Raw genomic sequence first — 25,568 nt, forward strand, 5'->3', positions numbered from 1 at the left:
GTGTGTACAGCATGTGTACCTGGGCCTGGACGACTGCCGGGTTCATCTCATCTGTCTCTCCCTCACAGCCAGCCCCTAGGTGACGTCCAAGAGATACCCTCTGCCACCCACCTGGACCAGTACCTGTACAAGCTGCGTACCCGTCACCTAGGCCAGATCACTGAGGCGGCCCTGGCACTGAAACTTGGCCGCAGCGAGCTCGCTGCTGCCCTGGAGCAGGCGGAAGACTGGCTGCTGCGTGTCCGGGCCCTGGCAGATGAGGTAGTCAATCCCTGGAAGGCGTCTTTCTTCCTCCCTGAGAGCATCAGAACCGGGAGGGATGTGGGCACTTGTCTGGACTGTGATCCAGCTCTGGCTCCATTTCTGGGTGGGCTTGGTTCGGTGACTCAATTTTTCTGATCCTCAATGTCCCCAGCAGGAGGAGAGAGGTTGCAATTGGATCCTGGGTGTTACGGGGCCTAGCTCAGAGCCTGTTGTGCGGTAGTGTTCGCACGGTGCCCCCAATGTGCTCAATAAATGTCACCAAAGTGTGCCAGAGACAGAGCTGGGACTGGAACCCAGGACGCCTGGCTCCAGGTTCAGTGCTGGGGCCTGCTGCCCCGGGGACCTGACTCCTTCCTGCCAACTAGTACCTTTCTGCACCTGGCCTTGAACCTGCCTCTCTGGTGGCCCTGCATTTCCTGCTCTCCCAAATGCCTCCGAGCCCCAGGCCTGAGGAGGCTGCATTTATAGTAACTCTGAACTTTGTTATATTGAATCAGAGAGTGGTGGCTGCAGTTTGTCCCCACCTGCATAGCACCCCCTTCCCCGCCCCAGGTCAGATGTACCCACCCAGTTCCTAGGGCAAGCAAGCATTCTACAGATTTGTCCAGAATGAGGACAAAGTTCTGCTCAGATGTTATGGGTAGACTAGCTGTTGCCCATTCCGACCAGAGGTGTGTGGTCCCCCTATGGAGGGGGTGGGGGTGATGAGGAGGGACCTCCCCAGAAGGAATGTAAGAAAGGGCGGGGCCTGAGAGGGGCTTCTGGAGAGGCGAGTTGTGGAAGGGGAGAGGGGGTCCAGGAGGTAGGAGGCTGTGCAGAAGGCAGCCCAAAGAGTTGGTCCCTGAGAGTGAGCCTTGGACTCGTCCCTGAGCAAGGCCTTGGGCATGTGGCCAGCTACCTGGGCAAACACTGTATTGCCCAGCCACAGGCTGTCCCCATGCAGTGGCCACAGACCAATCTCTTGGGCTGGACAAAGGCTGCCTTCCATAATCTTGGCCCAGATTGACCCTGGAACTCTCAGCACAGATTGTGATATGGCTGGGAGGGGTTAAGGTCAAGTGTGTACTATTGACTGCAAGGGAACCCAGAGAGAGTCTTTCTCAGGTTTGAGTGTGCATCAGAATCCTCTGAAGGGCTTGTTAAAACAGGTTGTAGACCCTGTCTGATCCTGCATGTCTGGGGTGGAGCCTGAGAATTTGCATTTCTAGCAAGTTCCCAGGAGCACTGCAGCTGCCGCTCTGTTGGCACCACGCTGGGAGAGTGGTTAGGAACCATTATTTGGAGTCAGAGGAACCTGGTTGGCTCCTACCCTCTTTGAGCTTGAATTTCCTCATGTGGCCAGTGGGGCTGCCTATCTCTGCTGCAGGGAGGGAGTGCAGCTGGGAAATGCCCAGCGAGGCTCTAGGAGCATCACCTATCAGCCGTGGCCCTGGTTAGAGGCCCAGCGCCACCTCACTGAGCACACTTTGCTCACCAACCTTGGAAGCAGATGGGCTGTGCCCAGTGGTTCTCACTCATAGTTAGTGGCTCCGAGGGGCTCAGGGCCTTGCAGTTTTGTTCCGGGCTAGTCACCATTTTCAGAGCCCAATGTCACTAAGCCCAGAAAAGGACCAGACCCCACAAGTCCCTGCTATTAGAGAGAGGAGGGTGGGAGTGTCCTCGGGGAAGGGGCACATCTATGGATTTGCTGCTATTCTCGGGGGTGAGGAAGAAGGGTAGCATCTTAAGTATGATGTCATTTCTCGAGTCAAATCAAATCCTCCAATCTCTGCCCCCGCCAAGAAGCATCTATCTACCCAGGGGAGGGAGATCTAAGAACATAAGCTCTCGGCTCCAGGCAGGAGTGTCTCTTCCCGGAAAATGTGGACTCAGCTCAGTGAATTTTTGGCAGGCTTCTGATGTGAGCGGACGCAGCCTCATGCCCTGTCCCTGGGGGCTCATAGCTGCTGAAGACAGAGGTGCCCAGCTGGCCCTGGGAGGTCAAGGGATGGGCCACTCTTGAGGGTGGGTGGTGGGAGAGCTGGAAGCTGGGAGGAGAGGCTTGGGTGTCTCAGGGTGGACTGTGGGGCGTGGGTCTTCCCTACCCTGACTGCCGTCCTCTCTCCAGCCCCAGAACAGCCTGCCCGACATCATCATCTGGATGCTGCAGGGAGACAAGCGAGTGGCGTACCAGCGGGTGCCCGCCCACGAGATCCTCTTCTCCCGGCGGGGTCCCAACTACTGTGGCAAGAATTGTGGGAAGCTGCAGACGATATTTCTGAAAGTGGGTTCTTTTTTCTCAAGTCGTGACCGTATTTTCTCCCAGGTTGTCCCCTTCCTGTTCCATGTCGCCTCCTGTTCTCCATCTAACTGAGTCTTTAGGCTTGAGTCTCAGAAGGGGCCGAGGGCTTTGTGTAAAACCGTTTTCTGTTGTCTCTCCCCTACCAAGTCCCTAGACCCCACACACCTGGTCTAGAAAGTTGGCAGGTGGGAGCTGGAATCGGAGGTGCTAGGAATGAGTGAGACAGGGTCTGTGACCCTCCGCCCCCTGGCTGTCTGGGAGGGGCTAACTCCCAAGGCTGTTCTCGATCTCCCCAGATCTGGCTGGGTTCAGCTCTCAGCCCCCACCCCAACCTGTAAGAGCCTTGGTAGAGACCTCAATGCTCTGCCCGAGTGCTTTGACTCCAGCTGGGATCATGCTCAGATTCAAGTTCTTCCCTGCGGGAAGGCTGGTGTTTGGGCATCGAGTGTGCCTAAGGCTCTGGCCCCTCAGGGAGCTGGGGCCGAGTAATCCAGTACCCTTCATGTTGTCCTGCCTGCACCTCTCCTCCCCTTCCTCCTCCTCCAACCCCCATCCTTGCACCCTGTCCGTCTTCTTAACTGGCCAGCCTTGGGCTGAGTGACAGGGATGTGAGCAGGTGCCTGAGGACCCCCATCCTCCTCTCTAGGTTAATGTGGGAACAGAGAGCCGAGGCTGCTTTGGTTGGGATATACTGTGGCCTGGTGGCCAGGACACAATTCAGGGAAATCCCTTCCTGTGCCGTGACTGCCCGGGTCTGAGGGGAGAGTCCCTGTTAGAAGGGCTGTCACTGAGGCTGTCCTGCCGGAGGAAGAGTAGCCCTGGACGGCAGGCCTGCCCCTTGCCACTCACTGCTCACTCCAGATGGTTCTGTTGGAATTATCAGCCATCTGGCCTTCTTCCCAGCCTGGCCCATCTGCCCCAGCCCCTTGCTCTCAGCCTTCTTTCCCCCACCCCTCCTTCTATCCACACTAAGACCGGCACCTGCCTCGCCTCTTCCAGCCACTCAGTGTTGGTTAGCCTTAGCCTCAAACCTCTCAGTGGCTGTTGGTCAACCCATTCACGTATTGGCCAGTCATTCCTGTCACCCCCTGGAGTCGGTAGAGAGGACAGGCTTCAACGGCACAGTGTGTGTGGACAGGTTACAGGGTTGGCTGGAATCCTGTGTTGCCTAACCTCCCTGAACTGCTGGCGGTCTTCTGACCTGAAAAATGAGCAGGAGGCTGCCCACTTCACAGGTTTTCAGGGTTCAGGTAGGTGACGCAGGCCGTGGGTCTTGCTGGAACGAGGTGATCCATGAATGTCCGTTTCTCTCCGCTCTTCTCCCCTTTCTCCCCCGTGGCGCTCCCTTGCTCCCTGGGGAGAGGAGGCTCCACCAGCACGACTGGAGGCCGACATAAAGGCAGAGATGAGCAGATACCTGGACTTGGGGTCACTGGGGAGGCCAGCTTTGCCTAGAGAGAGAGTGGGCAGGTGTCAGGCGGTGGGCTGCCCCCTCTCACCTGCATACGTGCCACCTGGGGCATGTTCCCTGTGCTGTCCTAACCTCCTAGCATCCTGCTTTACATCCCTCCTAAGCCAGCTTCTCGCCTAGCAGGGCAGAAGGGAAAGGAAGTGAAGGAGCTGCCGCATCGGAGCGGGGCTAACCAGGAAAGGTTGTCTGGCTAGAGTGCAGGTGGGGATGTACTTGAACAGGATGAGCTTCAGGCTCTGACCTCTCGGCCCTGCGTCTTTGGGGAAACACAAACTGAAAATTTTTCCCTGATTCCAAGCAAAAAAAAAAAAAAAAAAAAAAAAAGAAAGGAAGGAAAAAAAAAAAAGATATAGAATTGTTTCTCGAAGTCTTCCCCACTGAGTTTATGAGCCCCGCCAGTAGCTCCTGAGCAAGCTCTACAAAAATGTTGGCAGCAAGCAGAGACCAAGAAAACATTGGTGTTTCTTAACTTAAACCAAAGTTGGAAAAAATGAGCACCAGTAGAGAGGGAGAGGAGCCCCAAACTAGACATTTCTTTATTTGCTGTTGCTATTTTGGGTCCGGCAGGCTGGCCCCGTCTAGGGGAGGGCAGGGGAGAGACTGGGGTTGGAAGGGGGAAGGGAGGGTCAGGCATTCCTGCCATCTCCCTGGGGCTCGTGGTTTGGAGGGAAAAAGGCCACTAACCACCCCAGGGAGGGGACAGCTGAAGCCAACAGTCATGGGAGGTTTCCAGCGGGTGACATGTGGGGTCAGGCCCTCCTCCAGGCTTTACCACGGATGAACCAAAAGCAGAGAGACCGGGTGACGGGTGAGCCCATCATTGTCGTGGCATGCCCTGCACCCCTTTCTGATCCCTTTCCCTGGCCTGGGCTCTCCTTCCTGGGGTGTAGGCCTCCTCTACCTGTTGCGGACCTCTTACCTCGGCCCCCCCTTTCCTCTTCTGAACCCATCAAAACTCCCTTCTCCTCTCATTCAGCCCCCACCCCATTGCAGAGGAGGAGATACCCCTCCAGGCTCATGCTCACGAAACCTAGGTACTTAATGTGCTACTTCCTGTAAGAGACAGGGTGTTGTTCTAAGAGTGAGAACTTCTGTTCCTCAGGCCGTATCTGACCGTTGATTTCAATCAAACAGGGAAGTAGTTGTGGAGAATAAATGTTTTATGCTGGGTTGTTGTGGTTATTCCATTTTGGCAGAGCTTCTGAAAGTTTCAGGATAATAAGCAATTGAGGACCAGTGCCTAGTGGTTAACATGCTGATAAGCGCTTGAAAGGATAGGGCTATCAGATGATACACTGACATCGAGCCAAGACAAAAATAACAAAAACACAGCCCCCCATCCCAAACAAACTGAAAATTAAGGAGGAAGCTTTAACCTCTTCCCCTTCCAGACCTGGATCGTTGTTATCTCCTTTAGAGATACGTAGTAGAACTGCACTCTCCAATATGGTGGCCATAAGGTGCTATTTACATTTAAGTTAATTGAAATAAAACTAAAAATTTGGTTCCTCGGTCACAGCAGCTACGTTTCAAGTGTTCAGTCACCAGCCACAAGGGGCTAGTGCTACCAGACTAGACCATGTGGGTACAAACCATTTTCATTGCGACGGAAATGTTATATGTTCCATTGGGCAGTGTTACTCTAGAAGAAACAGGAATGGGATGTGGTGGGAGAGGGGAGAATGGGGGACCCTGGTCTATCTCGGCATGGCTAATTTTAGCAGAGATCGCCTAGGTGTGGATGATACAGTCTTCTTTGGCAGGGAGGAATCTTGGCAGGTGGGGAGAAGCCTTAATTATACATTCCTGGGGCACCTGGTGGCTCAGGTCATGATTTTGCGGTCTGTGGGTTTGAGCCCCGCGTCGGGCTGTGTGCTGACAGCTCAGAGCCTGGAGCCTGCTTCGGGGTCTGTGTCTCCCTCTCTCTCTGCCCCTCCCCTGACTCGTGCTTTGTCTGTCTCTCTCAAAAATAAACATTAAGAATTTTTTTAAAAAAATTATATCTTCTCTTTCTGTGAAATTCTGGTAATTCCTCCAACAGGACATATGTCTAGTGGGTGTCAGGCCAATATGTCCAGTCCTGGAGGACCCCCCCCCCCTTACCCCCAATCCCTGTCTCAGTTGGGACATCCTGATCCTAAAGGGAATCATGGGTTTCTGTCCTTCTCTGGTACCTAGTATCCAATGGAGGGCGTTCCTGGAGCCCGGATGCCAGTGCAGATACGGGTGAAGCTCTGGTTTGGGCTTTCTGTGGATGAGAAGGAGTTCAACCAGTTTGCTGAGGGAAAGCTGTCCGTCTTTGCTGAAACGGTGAGTGCTGCTGGCCTGCCCTGCCTGCCCTCTGTGCCCCAAGCTGTGCTGGACCCCCTCACTTCTCTTTATTGCTTGCTCTCCAGTATGAGAACCAGACCAAACTGGCCCTGGTTGGGAACTGGGGCACAACAGGCCTCACCTACCCCAAGTTTTCTGATGTCACGGGAAAGATTAAGCTACCCAAAGATAGCTTCCGCCCCTCGGCCGGCTGGACCTGGGCTGGAGACTGGTTCGTGTGTCCAGAGAAGACGTGAGTCACGGGCAGGGAGGCTGGGGGACCCCTCTGCTCTGGTCCTTCCTCTGAAAGGCTACAGTGCTATTAATTGCTCTACCACCCCTATGCTGGCAATGGGGACTTCCACTTGAACTCTTCCAGGGCCAGGGGCTGGCGAGGCACTGTTCTTTTCTGGAAGGGCTCTAACAATTGGAAAGTCCTTTATTGTTTATTATTATTATTATTTTTTAATGTGTATCTGCTTTTGAGAGAGAGAGAGAGAGAGAGTGAGAGAGAAAGAGAGAGCGAGAGAGAAAGAGAGAGCTGGGGGGAGGGCAGAGAAAAAGGGAGACACAGAATATGAAGCAGGCTCCAGGCTCTGAGCTGTCAGCATGGAACCCGATGTGGGGCTCAAACCTACGGACCGCAAAATCATGACCAGAGCCAAAGTTGGACGCTTACCCGACTGAGCCACCCAGGCGACCCAAGAAAGTCCTTTATTATTAAACTAAAGTTGGCCTCCATTTGAATTTGCATCCATTGGTTGCAACCTTCTTCTCCAAGAGGTCACAGCCTGTTTCTTCCTCTCTGTGTTAACCCTTCCCATGCCTGAGGCCCCTCCTCTCTCTCTTAAGTGCCTCTCAGAACAAGGCGGTCTATCTGTATCACTGTCCTTTGTCTCTTTCTCCTTTCTCTTTTCCTGTTTGACGTTCAACAACTGGATTTCTTTCTTTCTTTCTTTTTGTTTTTTTTTTTTTACTTTTTTTAAAAAAAATTGAAGTATAATATATCTTATCTCAAGCATGCAATTCTTAAGCATACAGCTTGATGACATTTTCCATTTCAACAACCATCTATCTATCTATTGAGCTTCAACACCCACCAGGCTTTTGGTGTCTTCAGCCCTCTCTCTCTTTTTGATGTCTTTTTCTTTATCTTGGGTGGTGGTATATTCTTTTGTCTATGAGTGTCTCTAGGTATCCCTGCATCCCCTTTTGCTCTCTGCCCTTGACCCTCTGCCCCTCCTTTCCCTCTTCTCTTTACCCTGTTGTTGGTGGGGTGAGGCTGATGCGGGAAGCTTGGCCAAGGCCTTGGGGTACTCTGCTGGAGGTGGGGATAGGTGGGGAGGTTCTGACCCTTCCCCCCCTCCAGCCTGCTCCATGACATTGACGCGGGACACCTGAGTTTTGTGGAGGAGGTGTTTGAGAACCAGACCCGGCTCCCTGGAGGCCAGTGGATCTACATGAGTGACAACTACACGGATGTGGTAAGCGGGTGCTCCAGGGGCAGGTGGCATTTGCTTTCCTGGGGTCCTGGATATTTGGGCTCAGGAGGGTCCTGTGGCTCAGAGGAGATGGGACATTTTCCCTCCTGTTCCCAAGTCCCCAGCTTCATGCTCTGGTTTCCAGAGAAACAGTGTGAGAACCAGTGTGGGTAGGATGCTGATCTGGAGTGGCACCTGGGGCTTCAGGGATGTATGTTGTCAAGTTGCATCTTTTCTGCTCCCCTGCTGATACCTGTCTCTTCTCACACTTGCCTGTCCTAGAATGGGGAGAAGGTGCTTCCCAAGGATGACATTGAGTGCCCCCTGGGCTGGAAGTGGGAAGATGAAGAGTGGTCCACGGACCTCAATCGGGCCGTTGATGAGCAAGGTGGGCAGCACATGGGGCCCAATGGGACCCACCCCAGCAAGATCAAGAGGTGTGCTGGTGGGACAGCTGAGTGCAGGGCCTTTTGCCCCGGGGCACCGGCCTTCAATGGGCTGCTTCATCCAGGGGACTTCTTAGATCAGCCCATGCTTGTAGCTATAAATTAAGAGTCGGTGGTCAGTCATGAGCCTGTGAGTGTGCTCCAGAGGGAGAGAGAACCTCTGGAAAGATGGGGAATGGCCGGGCAATGACTGACAGGTGCCCTTCCCCCAGGCTGGGAGTACAGTATCCCCATCCCCCCGGATCGGAAGCCAAAGCACTGGGTTCCTGCTGAGAAGATGTACTACACGCACCGTCGACGGCGCTGGGTCCGCCTGCGCAGGAGGGACCTCAGCCAGATGGAGGCACTGAAGAGGGTGAGCCCACTAGGTGGTGGGTGGGATGAAGCCCTGGCTGGGGGAGGCCAGCTGGGCACATGTGTGCACAGACACACGCGTGTGTGCTCAGGACACGTATAAGGCACATGAGCTCCCTCGAGATGCTCACAGATCACACCCAGCACGTGCACAGTGCACACGCAGATCTTCCCATGCTTGTCCAGATGCTCACAGCCAGATGCCCATGACTACGCAAGGAGATGCACTTGGAACTGCACAAGACCTGGAGGTACAAAGACATAGCCAGACTCTGGCTGTGGCTGCGTGTCCTAGAGGCAGGGTCTGAGCACGGGTTTGGCTGCAGGTAGTTTACGGAAGCAGTGCTCTCAGGAGTGCTGGGAGCAAAGATGTGGTCTTAGGCCAAATCAGTTTTGGTCTGAGCTGTGGCTTGGGGAGGGGTGCCCCTTGGAGCAGCAGAAAATCATTCTCACCTGGAGGCAAGGGGGCTGGGGTTTGTACCCTCTTAGCTGTGTCATCAGCTGGGGCTGCTGGGGCTGGGCTGAGGGACGCACCCTCCCCATGGGGCTTGCTTCCTTCAGCATGGGCAGTTCCCTGGAGAAGGGGGCCGCTGGATCTGGCAGGTGAGGATGTATGTATCGTGTGAGTGTGCCAGCTGGGAGAGTGGCCTCGGTGGGCTCCCTCAGCATTTACCAGGGGATGTGTACACAGTGCAAGTACACATGCCCACAGGCATGCCCGTACACCCACAGCACAGAGGCGTAGAGTGGACACATGAGTGCACACAGCACATGCACCTGCTCCTAGAGTCCTGCAGATGCCCAGGTGCTGCACAGCCTCAGTGCCTGCCTTCCCTGGGGCCTCTTGCTCTGTGTTCTTCCTTCCCAAGCACGCAGTTGAATTTTGGTCCAAGAACCAGGCCTCCCCCAGTCCAAAAGTAGCCTTTGGCATCACCCAAATTTCTTCCTTTCTCTTTGGGCACAGAGAATCTGGACAAGTATGTCACTGGGTCCAGGGAGAAGCAAGGTTTTGAGGCAACAAACCATTTTTGGTGCCATGAACCAGACAGACTCAGCTCTCCCTGCAGGAGCACCCAGGGGACAGAGGTGAACCGTGTCAGGCAGCGTGGCTTGCCCAGTCCAGCTTCCCTCTAGGACAGGCACTTACTGCTTAGTTCATAGCCTGAGACTGAGGCGTACCCGAGGACAGTCTCTCAGGTCACCAGCTGAATAGGAAGGGACTTCCAGGTCTCTCTCCAGGTCTGGGAAAGGGTCCCCTCAAGGAAATGTGGGGGCGGGGTACCTCCACAGCTGACCTAGGTCTAGCCTAAGGAAAAAGAGCCTGGAGTCGGGAAACAGAATCTTCATTTACCCGCTTCTATTTTTATAAGCTGGGAGGTGAAGAAGAAAAAGGAAATGACAAGAAAACCTTGGGTCCATGAAATCCATTCTTAATCTGAGTAAACAAACAAACCCAAAGCCGAGTGTTTTCAGCCCTGCTTTAGTCGACCTTCCCTTTCTGGCTCCTTGGGTCCCCACAACCCGGGGAGCCTCTTCCCCTCCTGATTTTCCGACTCGGGCTCTTGTCCTTGCAGAAGCTGCTCAGAGCCCCCCTCCTCCAGGTAGCCCTCCCAGGTTTTCCCACCTGGGGGGTGCTGGTGTGGAGCGGGTGGGGACTCCTGGAGGGCAAGCCAGAGAGGCACAGCAGGAGTCCAGCCCAAGGACTCCTTGCAAGCCTCCAAGCAGTGCCTGAGCCTGCCCTGTTCTCTCCCATGCAGCACAGGCAGGCAGAGGCGGAGGGCGAGGGCTGGGAGTACGCCTCGCTCTTTGGCTGGAAGTTCCACCTGGAGTACCGCAAGACGGATGCCTTCCGCCGTCGCCGCTGGCGTCGCCGCATGGAGCCCCTGGAGAAGACAGGGCCTGCGGCCGTGTTTGCCCTCGAGGGGGCTCTGGTACGTTGTCCCTGGGCCTGTGGTGGGTCAGCGGGGTGCAACTTGCTTTCCAGGGCTGTTCAGGGCTGAAGTAGGAGCCCCCGGGATAGCACTTCAGATGGAACAGTGGCTGGTCACCTTGGCTACACAGCTCCTTTAGGGTTGCCTGTGGGGAAAGTAGATGGCAGTCTGGGTGTGCTCCTAAAGTAAAATGGCTCCCTTCTTGGCACTGGGAGATCCACTGCTGCTTTGTGTAGTCAAGTTGGGAGCAGGCAGAGAGGGTCTCGGTCTGACCTATGGCTAGAGCCGAGGGACCTGGCTCTTCTTGAAGATGCTGGCTGCTGCAGGGTGGGTCTCGGAGGCTTTGGCCTCACCCCAGGGAATAGCCAGAGAGGTCTAATAACCCCTGAATGTCCTTGGTTGGACACGAGTGCTCCTTGGCTGGACAGAAGCCGTGTCACGGCATCCCTGGGAATTCTGGGGGAGAGATGTACCTCAGAAACTGAGTCCTCAGGCTGGCTTTCTGCCTTAGAGCACACTTTCTGGAGCAGGTCACATTGGGGCAGCTCAAGGTTACCTGGGGTCTGGCTGATGTGTTCCCCCAAAAGATGAGCAGACCCTTCCTGGCTAGTCTGAGTAGGGCCATTCTCCGCTCTGTTTTGGCCTGGGGATTTCTGGAGGTGGGAGGAGATACAGAGTCAGAGACCCTTCTTCTGAAATCTGGCCAGGACTGCCCACCCCCTGGGGCTTTGGGCTGTGACTCAGGGAGCAGGTCCCACCAGCTTCTATAGCTGACATGTGCACCAGTTGTGTGTGTGTGCATGTGTGTGTGTGTGTGTGTGTGTGTGTGTGTGCATGTGCACATGTACATGAGGATTTGGTCTGAGCGAGGAGCAGTGGGTCTTTGCCTTGAACCAGGGAGTACCGAGGACAGGCCCAGGATCTGATGGGATGGAATCAGGGAGAGGAGGTGAAGTTGGCAGTGTCCCGAGAGGGATTACAGCCCTCTCAGGCCTTGATGGTGGGCCAGGTGGCAGTATGGGAGAGGACACCCTCTGGGGGCCGGATAATGCTGGATGTCTGATGATGTCTTGGGGCCAAGTTGTGGGGAGGCTGAAAGGAGATGGCAGAGCTCTGGGCTGCTGGGCTCGTGCTCAGCCTGGGTGGGAGGAAAATGCTGCCCCAGCTGGAGCAGCCACAGCTGGAGGGCTTGTAGGGCAGGGCTGGTGTCCATTGACTCTCTTTGTCCTGTCAGAAAGGGCCTGGCTTGGGCGCAAGGCAGGGCCTGGGGGTGGTCTTGTGGCTCCAGCCGAGGGGTGGGAGGATAAAGGCCTCTGCGGCAGAACTGAGTCAGGGCCATGTCTGAGAAGGCTGGGCGGGCACCCTAAGGTGAACAGAAACTCAATGAAATGGGTTAAAGAGAGAAAAGGAGTTTAAGGGCTCAGATTGATGGGAGAGCCCAAGAGGCCAAACAGGCATTAAGCCTGGCAGGACTCTGTTTCTGACATCTGCCTCTGTCTTGGCCTCATTCTCACACTGCCTCACTCTGTGTGGTAACAAAAATGGTGCCCACAAAGAAGACTGACACCAACTTCATAGCCGGCAAAGTCCTGGTAGGTAAAATAGCACAGCCCACCTGGCATCCTCTGTTTTCCTCACAGTTGGAGGCCCCAGAGAGGAGAGTGCTATTTTCACCATAATGCTGTGACAGTCTCGTGGGTGACTAACTAGCTGTCTTGGTCATGTGCCCATGCCAGCCTGAAGGTGAAGAATGGAATGTTCTGATTGGCCACTTCGGTCATGCCCCACCAGGATGGGGAGAAGAGCACCTGGAAAGGAAAAAAAAAACCCAAATGGTGCTGGGCAAAGAGCTTTTGATGATGGCCACAGGACTCTGTTCAATGAGCAGTAGGGAACCAGTGTGGATTGTTGAGCAGAGGAGTGCTCTGGTCAGAGCTGGGCTTCAGGGCCATTGATCAAGTAGTCACGGAGGATGATTGGGGGTGGAAGAGTAGAGACCATCAGGAACCTTGATTAGTGATCTGGGATGAGGCGACCATCTGGGGTGGGAGCTAGGGGAGGCAGTAGAGGGCAGTATAGTGGCAGAGTTCGGAGAGGGTCAGATGGGCCCAGAGTCTCTGCTGGGTGCGTGGTAGGGCCTCTCCCATTGCTGGGCCATGGGGCGGGCGTGGTGGGCCTGGGGCTGCGATGAGTTCATGGCTGGCCCTGGCAAGTCTGACACACACGGTTAAGTGCTGTGTGAAGAAGGCGGACCTGGCAGCCGCTTGCCGGGCCGCTTAGGGCAGGGAGGCCAGGGCCGTGGGAGAGAGAACGCAAGGCCAGAGGTAGCCGGAGACACATGGACGGAAGTGTGGATGGGTTCCGGGGCTGGCCAGGATCTGGGGGAAGAAGAGGAACAAGGCTGGGGACCCACTGCCAAGCTTTCATGGCTCGGTGACTGGGAGAATGAAGGGGGGTACTTCCCAGACATGGAGAAACCAATCCGTTTATTCTTTATGTGGGAGAAAATGTCGTGAGGGAGCATTGAAATCAAATGTCAAGGCAACAGACATGGGGAGGTGGTTGATTGTGAAGCAGATGTGACTTGCCTGTGATATGCAGAAGAAACCAACATAGTGAAGCCCTCTGAGTCCTGGGGGAACTTGGCTGACATAGAGAACCAGAGGCAGACAGTGGTTGGAGAGGCTGGATCCCACAGACCTGGAGTTGGAGGACACAGTTTTGGAAAGTCTTTAGGTGTGGCCAGCATTTGGACAGGGCCACAGGCCCATTTGATGGTAACTATCTAGACTACTCTACTTTAGTGAATCGAACCTCCATCAGCACACAACACACACTCACACATGCACACACACACATGCGCACACATACTCATACATGCACACAAACACTCTCTCTCTCTCTCTCACATACACACACACACACACACACACACACACTCCTCCATCGCCACTTTTATGTGCTCCTGCCCTGAACCTGCTGTCTTTTGTCCTGGGACATACTGATGCTCCAGCAAGGCATGGGGGCTAAAGTCCACCCTGCATCATGGGAGCAGATGGTAGGGATCTCTGGGTGCCAGGACCCAGCTACTGTCCTGGGTGCTGCCCTTACCCGCTGGTTACTTTTGTCTGCTGATTCGCCTGGTGAGAGCATGGTGGGATAGGTGAGGCTTCTCAGGGGAGCAGGTTTGGTTTGGATTCTGCCTTCTCTGCTTCCTAGCTGTGGACAGGTTACTTATCCCCTTAGCGACTCTGTTACCTCACCTGTGAAAGTCACTGCATTCTAGAGTCGTTGTGAGGAAAAACCACATGGCACGTCCTTAGTGCTTCTCAGCCTTAGTCAACGTAGGAGCAATATGGCGGCTTTGTTGCACACTCTTGATTACATGTCTGGGTGAACCTAGAGTCTACATTTCTAAGAGGACTCTGGGTGATGCCAGTGCTGCTGGTCCAAGGACCATCTCTGAGTAGTGAAGATGTGAAGTACATCGTGCCTGAGGAAGATGAGGGGGGTGGTCACATCACCCTCCTTCCCTACTTGGATGCCTTTTTTTTCCTTCATGTTTTTTAAACATTTATTTATTTTGAGAGAGCAGGGGAGGGGCAGAGAAAGAGAGGGAGAGAGAGACTCTCAGGCAGGCTCTGCACTGGTAGTGGGGTGGACACAGGACTCCACGTGGGGCTCCAATTCACGAATAGTGAGATCATGACCTGAGCCAAAATCAAGAGTCAGATGCTTAGCCGACTGAGCCACCCAGGCGCCCCTTTAGATGCCTTTCAGAGAAAGGCGGAGTGTATCCATTATTTGGGGAAGGTGTGTGGCCAGGGTCCTAGAGAGGGAGACAGGGTATGATGACATGTTCTCCTTGCTCCTTGGTGGGAGAAAAATGATTTTTACTTCTAATGATCCCCTGATCTGATGGTGGAGACCTGGCCTACGGGGCACTCTTGTCTGATTAGGAAGAGAGGCATTCACATGTGAGTACAAATAAACCCCATAGGATCTGCATCTTTGAAGTGCTGGAGGGCAGAATGAGAGTCATTCCAGAATGATGGTGTCTAGTGAGGGAGGCTTCTTAGGGAAGGACACTGGGAGGCAGACCCTGAAGGAGTCCAGGGAAGAGCCGTGGGTGGTGGCCAGGTGGACTCCCTGGTAATCTGACATTTCTGGCTGTCTGGGCCCGAGCACCAGGCCTGTGGCGCCCCCTTGCCTCCTACCATCCTTCTCCTGGCCCACAGGTCCACCAGAAGGCCGAGCCTTGCCTGCCAGTTTCCCTCCTGAAGACATCTTGCTGGAAGGCAGGCCCTGTCTGCTCATTAGCACGGGCAGCCTTTCCCTGAAACCTTCTGCTGGGGCCAAGCCTGGCTCCCTCCATGGAGCGGGAGGCCCTGGCTCCGTCTGCTAATCGTCTGCTGTCTCCATCCCGAGCATTATTTTATTTTCGTATTATTCTTTTTCCAGCTAATATCCTGGCATTCCCAAAGACACCGGTTTCATAATCTTCCTGGCGTTCCCAGGGAGCTGGGAAGCAGAGCACAAAGCTGCTATTATAACGCGTTCCATCCAGCCTCCCTCTCCTCGCCCCACACCCCTTGCTGCCGCCACCGCCGGCTCCCACCCAGGCACCCCTTCCCGACGCCACCAGCCTCTCTGGGAACTCTGGTGACGGCTGCTGGGATGAGCTCACGGAATCCATCCTGTCGCCCTTGCCCTGGGCCTGCCCTCCATGTGCAAGGATTTTTCCAGAGCCCTGCCTCTGTGCTTGGCCCCGAGGGTTAGGAAGGGTTTTCTGAAATGCCTGAGCCTGGGCAGGAGGGAAGGAGATGGGGACTCGGCAACATGTGCTCACGGCCTTGGAGATTTTTAGAGCTGGAAGGAGCTTTCATGTTCGAAAGGCACTCTCCACCTGGCTTTGGGTCCCTTTGAAATTGGATGCATGGTTGTGGGTGTGCGGATGTGACGTGTAAGCACATGGATGATGTGTGTGCACATAACAATATGTGCGCAATGTGCTTGTGTGTGATATGTATGTGCACGTATGTGTGTACACGTGTGTGATGTGCATGTATGTGCACATGTGTGTCTGTGGTGTGTAAATTCTGACATAAGGTTCACGGGTTCCTCCAATTCTCAAGGGAATTTAGGACCCCAAAGAGGATAAGAATTGCTAAAACCCATTTTGCCGTGTGCTAAAGATCAGGCTGAAAGCTTTATATACATTGTCTCATTTTATCCTCACAGTGACCCCAGAAGACTGGATTCTATTATTATACCCATTTTCCAGTTGGGGAGACTGAGGTTCCAGAACTGCACTGTCTAATACAGTAGCCACTAGCCACATGTGAGTATTTAAATTTACATTTAAAGTAATTAAAATAAGACAATTTAGTTCCCCAGTCACACCAACCACATGTCAAGTGCTCAATAGCCCCACCTGGCTCGTGGCTACCATTTTGGACAGTGTAGCTCTAGAACAGTTTCATCGTCGCAGAAAGTTCTGTTGGACAGCAGTGCTGTTCTAGAACAACTCTGAGCCCCTCATATTACTCCAGAAGAAACAGACCCGAGAAGGGGTTTGCCTAGTGGCCCAGCGTGAGTCAGTTCTAGAACCAAGGCCAGACAATGGGCTCTTCTGTCCTCTCTCCCCAAGTGGGTATCTCCATTCCTATTAAGGCGTAATGTCCTCCCCCTAGAGAGGGCCCTTGAGTGGGGTCCTAGGGAGGGTCCTGGGCTGCTGGCTAGAGCTCTTGGCTGTTGTGTAGCCATGTGGCTTGGCTTCCCTGGGGCAGTTAGAGGGGAGTTGGCAAAACTGCCGTCAGCCCTGGAAGCCTCCAGTTGGTTGTCAGAAGCCTGAGTCTTGACCTGAAGTGGAGAGGAGACAGGCACTCCCAGACCAAGCCTAGGGGCAGAGAAGAGCAGCTGGGACTTGGAAGTGCTGGGGGTGGGGGTGGGGGAGCTTGGGGAAAGGCTGGTGCCAGAGAGGAGCAATGTGGGTTTTGAGCTGGCTGAGAAGGAGGTCAGATGTGAGTGGGGAGGGGAGGGGCCGTCTCTGCACCTGGATGAAGCCCATGCCGTATGCAGAGCATGCAGGCCCGGTTCCCAGAGCGGGCGCTTTGACCAGGGGCAGCGTCTGGGAGGTGAGAGGGGTTTGCCTCATTAAGTAATCAAAATTCCCACTGGTCTACACAGGCGGGGGAGGTGGCTGCAGGTTTCCCTGGATTCTATGTTTTGAGTATGGTAGCTGAGCACCTGTTCTCTACCTGGCTTTGTGCTAGCGGGAGCTAACGGAAGGCTGGCCGGCCGCTCAAGAGCCTTCTGCTGCCCCACACAGAAGGACCATTTGGGTAATTCCTTTAAATGGGTCGACCCTTGGATCAGTCTCACTCCAGATGTGGATGCTGAAGTCTTGAGGGTCCAATTGTATGTTTGGGTACCTGAGACAAAATGCCAGCACACAGGCATGCATGGGTGCTGAGGGGTGTGTGTGTCACAGCTGGGCAGATGTGTCTGGTGCCCCATGCATGTCACGGTCCATGCGCTGGGGTCTGCATCCACAATTGCTAGGGTGACCTTATAATTTATTGCCTATACTATGTGTAATCATGCTGGGAAAGAGGCATAAGGGAAGGCCATCCCAGACAGACTGGAACCTGATTATGGCCCTGATTAAGGAGGCACCCTGGCATTGGGTAAAACCCACTTGAGCGTTCTCTACAGCCTCCACGTTGGGAGACACGGAAAGCCTAGAGGGACGCATACGCGCACACACACACATACACTCAGACACTCGCGCCAGCCCACACGTGGCATCGTGGATTCTCCAGGTTTCCTGATTCCATTCCCAAACTCCCCAGGGGCCGGCCAGTAGTTTTGCAAGGATTTTTGCAGCTGCTTCCAAGCCTCGGCTCCAGCTGTAAATTAAACGGGGGTGCACCCTTGCCTGCTATTCTACTTAAGGTTGCAATCAGCCCTGATTAGGAAGGGAGGTCTGTGTTCCCGAGTTCCCTCTTTTAAAGTGTTCCCCTCCTTTGGCCTGGCCTGCTAGCCTGTGTGGGGTTTCCCTGGAAGCTGAGGCTGGGCAGCCAGGGCAGTGACGTGGGCCCTGGGCTCCCCAAGGCCCTGACTTGGCGCTCAGCCCTGTCCTGTCCCTGAGCCCTGCTCTGGTGCCGAGTTCTGATGGGGAAGCAGAAACTGGGAAGAGCCCCGAGAGGCTGCCGGGAGATGCCCTGGCTCTGCCAGTTAATTTGCTGTACAATCCTAGGGAAGACCTTACCCTCTCTGGGCCCCAGCCTTTTCACTTTCTAGATGGGGGTAAGAACAACACAGCAAAAATAAGAATCTCTCCTTACAGAACAGGCGTTGGCAAACGATAGCCTACGAGCCAAGTGTGGCCTCTGCCGGCTTGTATAGATGGGGTTTACTGGCACATGGCCGTGCTCATTTGTGTATGCATGGCGTGTGGCTGCTGAGACCATATGTCCTGCAGAGGTGTATTTACTCTCTGGCCCTTTCCGAACAACGTTTGCCAGCTGTTCTAGAGCAGGCATTGCCTCCCCGCTCTGTTGGTGCATCATCTCCTTTAACCCTCCCAGCAGTCCTAAGAGATAGGTTTTATCATCACTCCCATTTTACGGATAGGCAAGTTGAGGTACAGCGAGGGCAAGTCATAATTGTCCTAGCGGCGTTTCCTCACATGAGTGTTACAAAAAATTTTGTGGATAATGGTGGGGTCGTGCAGCGTTTATAGCATACTGCTCCTATGCTGCTGTTTGTTATTTGGATGTCCTAGCAAAGCCAGTAGTGGAGAAGAGATCCTGGCACTTCACCGTAGCACGTGCTGGTCAGTGTTAAACAGCTGGCTCTCCAGAAAAAACATCCAAAAAACAAACTCAGCCTGGTTTGTAGTACTTGCTGGTTTCCGTGGTGTACATACCCCCGCTGTGGCCGATTTCAAGCTAGCAATGTGGCATCACTGAGAGTGGAGACGGGAAGAGATGAGCAGTAGCAGATGGTTAGATAGTATTTCCAGCCCACAGATACACTAGGCGCAACTAACCTCAGGAGCAGGACAGTAGTCAAAGGTCATAAAATCATTAGGAAGTGATGAGTTTGAGTATCATCTTTGTTTCTAAAAAAATGTCTGTAGTTATAAATGCATGTGGTATAATGGTTACAAATGGCTGTGTTTAACGGCTGGCTTGCAATACACCTGAAGATTTAAGAATCTGCTCTTATGATCTATGCAGGCCATCTCCAGCACTTGCTGCTCTGGGGGGGGGGGTCCCTTGATCCTGTTTACATAAGAGATAAGGGCCCCGATCGTAGCAGCCTTCCCGACAGCTCTGTCCCTGTGCTCTTTGGGTCCATCAGGCATTGGGATTGGGTCCTCCTCATGAAGCCAGGAGAGCAGCTGGTCCCCAAAACCCACCTGCTTGACTCTGATGGGGTAGAGGGTACCCTTGTAGCCCCCTTGAGGTACCACCGAGGCTCTGTTGTTTGCTTCCTGACTGCCATGGTGTGGCTGCGGTGGCTCCGCCCTCTGCCTGCTCAGCCCCAGAGGCCCTCTGCTCAGCCTTTCCGCTGCATCCACCGCCGCTCTTGCCCCTCCGTCCTGCCCCCGTGTTACAGCTCCTGAGCTGGATGTCTAGGCCCTGTATGGATGAGGCATCGAACCACTGGCAAAGGGAGGAGGTGTGTGTGTGACAGACAAGCAGCAGCGCAGGAGGAATTCCAGACACACTAGCGGTCTGGCGCTTGGTCTCGTATCCAATTTAGGTGGGCTGAGGGGTCCCCTTCATAGGCTGCTTATTTTCCCAGAACCCGTCCGCCTCCTCCCGGTGTGGTGGCCGCACTAGGGTCCTAGGGCAGGAGTCCTCAGCAGGTAAAGTGGGTTTAGCCACTGCCTCTGGCGACCCCCGGGGGCAGCCCCGCACCATCTGAGGAGAGAGCTCCTCACGGTCCTAAGCTCGGGCTCCTCCAGAGATCCGTGGCCGCCAGCCGGGCAGCAGCGGGTTGGATGCTACCCAGTCCCCTGGGCGAGCAGTAGGATCCCTTACACAGCTAGCCCCAAGATGGAGTGCGTGGCCACAGACCACAGTCTGGGAGTCGCATCGGCATGAGCTATGGAGGCAGGAATGTGGCTGTGGGAAACCCAATGCCCAGGGCCCGGCCCTGGAGGCTGGGGAAGAGCGAGTGCATGGAGTGGGGGTGAAGGGTGGGTGGACAGAAAGCCGAGTGTCAGCCGCCACTGCAGCCTGGCTCTCTCCACCCAGGGCTCTGAGCAGGAGCAGGAGTCAGCCAGCCTTTCTCTCCTTCCTTGCCCGGCCCCAGCTTCGCCCTGTAGCTGAGGCTTCCTCTAAGCTCTGGGGTGGGGGTGGCGGGGGGCACACATCCAGCATACTGCTGCTCCCCTTGAGTCAGCACCTCTTCTCTTTCCCCTCCTCTAGGAAGCTTTCCTGAATGGGGCCTTCCAAGGGTTCACTCCATTCTGTTCCACCCCAGAGATGGCTCCGTCCTTGGGGGGCTGAGACCCTATCGTTTGCTCTTTCTGTGGTGGCATCTTACTCTGAGCCTTCCGAGGGAAGCAGGGTGCTAGCTGATGTACGCTTTCCAGACCCTTCCCCTGGAACCTAGGGCCTAAATGCTGCCCGCGTGGCTTAGGACAGGGAATGCCGGTGATTCATTTTATGTGACAAATCTTCACTGGGTGACTACTAAGTGCCTGATGCCAGGCTGGGTGCTGGGGATAAAGGAGCGTGTGTGCCTTGCCTGGACACACGGAGAGACGGATACAGGAGAGAAGTGAGGAGAGGCTGAAGACATGTCCACCACAGCAGTATCCAGGCCTCAGTGATGACTGAGCTGAGGGAAGAGCTCAAGTTAGCTCACGTGGGAGGACATTCAAGGTCGAGAGAACAGCCCGTGCAAAGGTCCTATGGCAGAGAGAAGATGATGGATTCCAAATTGAAAGAAAACAGATTGAAGCAGGAAGGTATTGTTTAGCACGAGACTGGAGAGTTGAAAGATTTAAACTGACCTCACTCGCACCATTTGCTGAGTGCTGCTTGTGTGCTAGGAACCTGCCACGGGCTGTGGATGTTCCACTGCATTCCCTTTCCACCAGTGGTTCCCAGCTGGGGGCGATTTCTACCCCCACCCCATCCCTCAGGGGACATTCGACAATGTCTGAAGATATTTTTGGTCGTCACAACTGAGGGGTCAGGAAGCTGTGTTGGTCTCATGGGTACAGGCGAGGGATGCTGCTGAACATCCAGCAATGCACAAGACAGGCAGAGGGAAGGACTGACGGGAAGGTGGTGCTTCCCAGAAGCTCCCACATCGGGTTTTCTTGAGGCTTCATTGTTTGCTTTGAGAGAAATTCCTGGAGCGTGAGCCCTGTATGCCCACGCGTGAAAACCAAAAAATACTTCGGAGTGAAGGAAGTGTGACATTGGATTATCTGTTAATGTACATGAGCCCGGGTGACAGGCTGGCCTTCTTCATAAGCTCTCTCCAGAGCTCACGCTGTTGCTGTCTCCTGAGGTGTCCGCATTCATGTGTTGACTTACTCACTCGCTCTCCAGGTCTGTCTTGAGCACCTGCTGTGTGTGAAGTGTGCCGGGCGTATGACAGAATCCTCACAGAGGTCTCAGTGGGAGGAGATGGGTAGATGGGGGGTGCTAGATCAAGGGTGCCATGGAAGCACATGGGAGGGGTGCTTGACTCATCCTGGCAGGGTGACCTTGAGGATGAGGCTGGCCACCCAAGGAAAAAGAAGGAAAAGAAAGGGGCAGAAAGACTTATGTGCAAGAGGCCTGGGGACAAGGAAGGGGCCCCCAGAGGGTCTCAGCTGGTTTGAGCGTGGAAATCATCAGGGATGGGGGTGTCTGGGAGCGTCCAGACTGCTGGAGACTCAATTCAGAGGCCACGTCTGGGCTGGCTGGGGGAAAGTTGGCCTCTCTCTGCTCTCAGGGCCTGAAGAGGACCTTCCACTGGGAAGGTCAGTGGGCTAGAGGATGTAAAGACATTGGCCAGTGGGATGGGTAGAATTCTGCCCAGGCTGGGAACCAGAGTGGCCGCAGGGCCAGGGCTCTGCTGGGAGGGACCGAACTTACTGGGTGTCCCTCAGCCTGGCTCCTCGTTCTCCCAGCTTCTTCTCAGCAATCCCTATCTGTCATTTTGAGCTGGGGAAGGGAAGGAAGAGGCAGGTCTGCACTTGGGAGGTAGGCTAAAGGGTTGGGGGGTGGCCGAGGACCCTGTGGATCCCCACTCTGCAGGCAGGACAGGTGGAGAAGCCCAGGCAGTGTGAGGGGTATGCCCCAAGGGGACACTGGTTCCTCCCTCTGAAGGACATTATTTCTCAGGGCCAGGGCCTGCTGTGGGCCAAACACTGAGCTAGGCCTGAGCTACCTGGCGCCCGCCCACGTGGAAATCCCAGGGAGGGGGACACCTTTTCTGATCACAGGAGGGCAGACTGCCCTTGGACAGAGACCCAGAAATTGCTGCCAAAGCCCCAGACAGAGGCCTCTTGGTGGGAGTGATGCTGAGGGGAGGCTAGGGGAGCCATCTGGAGGAGGCGTGAGGTGAGTGGGGATGTGCACTGGCAGCGATCCGCGAGCACGGAGGTCCCTGTAGGTACTGAGAGGGAGTGAAGAAATTATAGGGCTGGGGGGGGGGCGGGGTCAGAGCCAGCCTCCCTCCCTTCACTCACCTTAGCATCCTACCCGTGGGGGGCACAGTGCATTGCAGGCTGAGGTGGAGGGGCTACAGGGGTCTGGGCCTTCCACCCTGCCTCCAGCTGAACCCCCTCTCGCCCCACCAAGGTGCCCTGGGTGGCACGGACTATGGCTGTTACACGGGGGGCTGGCCAAGCCCTGTTCTGAACTGCTTTCCTTGGCATCCCGCACCTCACGCCCGGGGTGGCCTGCCGGCCCCCCCCCCAGGTCCAGCCCTGTGTGCGGCCTTGCAGATCCTGAAACTGGGAGCCACTAGTTGCTGGACTTGGTACATGCCCTGGCGGGAGGCCAGTGTAACGTGGCCGGGCCAAATGCCTTTTCTGTTGGGAGCCCAGGATGCCTGGGGTCCACACCTGCCCAGGAGGGAAGGATTCAGGCATGGTGGCCTTTGGGTCTTTCCCTGTCTGTAGTGTGACACCCCTCCCTGTTATCCTGCTCTCCTGTGTGTGTGTGTGTGTGTGAGTGTGTGTGTGTGTCTGTGTGTGTGTCTGTGTGTGTGTGTGTCTGTGTGTGTGTGTGTGTGTGTGAGTGTGTGTGTGTGTGTGTGTGTGTGTGTGTGTGTGTGTGTGTGTGTTGAGAGATTGATTGCTTGATTGATTGCTTTTGATTTCTACCCAGGGCTGTGGCTCCTGAAATGTCCACTTTTCCAGCTCCTGGAATAATTTTGAACAAATATGAGGTATATGAACCACCCCCGAGTATAATTGCAAACTTTATAGTTTATGACCTACCCTGCCTTTGTCCCACCTGTGCCTCATTTCTCTCATAAGATCATTAATGGCAAACATCGGTTGAGCATTTATTATGTGCCAGGAGCTGTGCTAAGAACGATATGTAATGTATTTCCTTAACGATGACAGCAGCTCTCTGAGCTAGATATTGTAGAATTATTCCAAATTTACAGAGACTGGTTCAGAGAGATTAAGCAAGCTGCCCAAAGTCAAACAGCCGATAAGTGACAGGACCAGAATTGGAGCTCCAGCAGTCTGGTTCTAGAGCTTGTGTTGAAGTTGTGATCACAGGAAGCAGGCCATTGTATCTCTCTGTCACTGAGGGGGAGGTCCTGCTTGGTCTCCGAGTTCCCCAAACCATTCAGGACCCCAGTGAGAGGCTGCAGGGTGGCAGAGGTGGCCCTGGATGCATCAGGGAGGTGGGCATCTGGTCCAAGGAAGCTGGTGCGTGGCCCAGTGGTTAGAGCCCAGTGCTAACAAGGACAAAGTGAGGGGCTGACTGACTAACTTTATGTACAGTAAACTGCAGACTGGCTTCTGAGTCAACCTCCTGCTCCTGTGCCTGTCCTGGCCTCAACTTGCACTCTCTTTCACCCTCGGCTCAGGGGGAGCTGGTTGAGAGGTGGCGATGATGCGGTATAGCCTCTCCCAGAGCTAGGACCCGGTGTCCAAATATGTAGGGGGTGGACAGAGATGGTGGACAGGGCCCTCCAGACTTTGGCTTCTCTTAACTCATCCCACTGGGGAAATCCCCACTGGATTCTCTCCCTTGGAGTCCTTCCTTCTATCAGACTCTAACCTTTTGGGTTGGAATAACTCAAAATTACATTCTGAGTCTAGTCTCCATTGAAGAGAGAGAGAGAGAGAGAGAGAGAGAACAATTTCCCTGTGGACTTGACATTGGAGTCTGGGGATGCTGTAGGAGGATGTGCTACCCTAGAGTAAAATTAGAGGCTGATGGCCCAGCTCTCAGCATCCGAAGAGTGGCTAGAGGTCCCCTGACCTGGGCCAGTCTCCCTGCCACTCCCAGGCTCTGGGGTCAGAATCAGCCATGACCAGCTCTGTGTCTCCAGGGCGGCGTGGTGGACGACAAGAGTGAAGATTCCATGTCCGTGTCCACCTTGAGCTTTGGTGTGAACAGACCCACGATTTCCTGCATCTTTGATTGTAAGTGATGCTTGGGGGTGTCTACAGGGGTGATATGGATGGATGTGTAACCTTGTGCTTGTTTGTATGGGGTTATATGGTCCAGTGTATATGGGGGGCTAGGGAGAATCGAGTCTATGTGCTCTGTGGTGGGTCAGTATCTTTTGGGGGGGTGTGTGTGTGCAGGCATCTGTGAGCACATGCACACATCTATCTACGTGTGGCGTGTGCATCAACTCAAAGCTTGGAATCAGGCATTCAAGGCCCTGTGCATTCTGGCTGCCCCCATCATTTATTTGGCCTTTCCTCCTCCTTCTCCTCCATCCCCCCTCACCACTTCTCGCTAGGCCCAAGAACATGGCACTTAGGTGTCTACCTTTGAGCTGTAGTCTGTTCTGATCCTGTGGGGGGCTCACTCCCGCATAGCGTGACGTGTGTCATTTCTATTGCTCAGACCCTTCATCTGTGACCCCTCCTAGGGGTAGACTCTACCCTCGCCCCAGCTCCCCCTCTTAGCCACTCCTAGCCCCTCACTTGGCATCTCTGGTTTTTCCTTGGTGCAGATGGGAACCGCTACCACCTACGCTGCTACATGTACCAGGCCCGGGACCTGCCCTCGATGGACAAGGACTCTTTTTCTGGTAGGTGGGAGGGGAGCCAGGGACCAGGGATTGAGGGTTAGGAGCTGAGCCATCAGACCTTTGGACCATAGGAAACATGGCCCCGGGGCTTCGTCTATGGGTGGGGGCTTTAGCTGTGTTTGTTGGATTCGTGGAGGTGGCTGCCAGGGTCACTATGGCTTTCTGGTTGTCAGGTGGCCTGCTTGAACCTTCTGCAGGGTTTGGCTTTATTGACCATCGTTTCCTTCTGGAAGTTCCTCTGGCCTTGACCCCCAGGGATACTTCTTTCTCCTAGGTCTTCTGCAGCCTCTTACTACTCTACCTGCTCCTCCTCAGCTTCATGGCCCTCTCAGTCTGATGGTCCTGATGGTCTGTGTCCTCTTCTCTGGGTACTGGGGTCCCCTCACCTTCCCTGGCTTCATGGGCCACTCATGTCAGGGAAGCTTCTAGGCTTTTAGTTGATAGGCTGAAGTCCAGTCACATCTTAAGTATCTCGCCCTGGATGCCTCAGCGGCTCCTCAGTTCATCCTGTCCAAACTGAACTCCGTGTGCCCTCCTCCCCTGATCCAGGGGTCCCTTTGTTGCCTATCTTGGTCCTGGCATCACATCAGCATGTGTCTATTATCCATCAGTTTGGAAACCATCAGTCATCCGGTCCTGTTGATTCTGGCTTCTGAATTTCTCTTGGAGATGTTCCTGAGGACTGGCCCCGCCCCTTCTTCTCTGGACACGCTGGTCAACTCATGGTCTCCCTGCCACTTTCCACACTGCCTCAGACAGATCTGGTCATGTCACTGC

At 54.6% G+C, this 25,568-nt stretch overlaps 1 protein-coding gene across 24 annotated transcripts in view; it reads left to right on the plus strand.

Moving 5' to 3' along the window:
- The window catches only part of DYSF (dysferlin), a 226,014-nt gene that overhangs the window by 110,566 nt on the left and 89,880 nt on the right, over positions 1-25,568 (plus strand). For all 24 annotated transcript variants that reach the window (XM_045054361.1, XM_045054369.1, XM_003984110.6 and 21 more), the window contains 10 exons: positions 69-261; positions 2,372-2,527; positions 6,195-6,326; positions 6,413-6,579; positions 7,696-7,810; positions 8,090-8,195; positions 8,466-8,608; positions 10,365-10,538; positions 24,078-24,171; positions 24,714-24,791. In XM_045054361.1, the coding sequence (XP_044910296.1) occupies positions 69-261; positions 2,372-2,527; positions 6,195-6,326; positions 6,413-6,579; positions 7,696-7,810; positions 8,090-8,195; positions 8,466-8,608; positions 10,365-10,538; positions 24,078-24,171; positions 24,714-24,791 (1,358 nt within the window). The remainder of the gene's footprint in view (positions 1-68; positions 262-2,371; positions 2,528-6,194; positions 6,327-6,412; positions 6,580-7,695; positions 7,811-8,089; positions 8,196-8,465; positions 8,609-10,364; positions 10,539-24,077; positions 24,172-24,713; positions 24,792-25,568) is intronic.

Source organism: Felis catus, chromosome A3 (genome assembly GCF_018350175.1).
Source record: "Felis catus isolate Fca126 chromosome A3, F.catus_Fca126_mat1.0, whole genome shotgun sequence".
NCBI lineage: Eukaryota > Metazoa > Chordata > Mammalia > Carnivora > Felidae > Felis > Felis catus.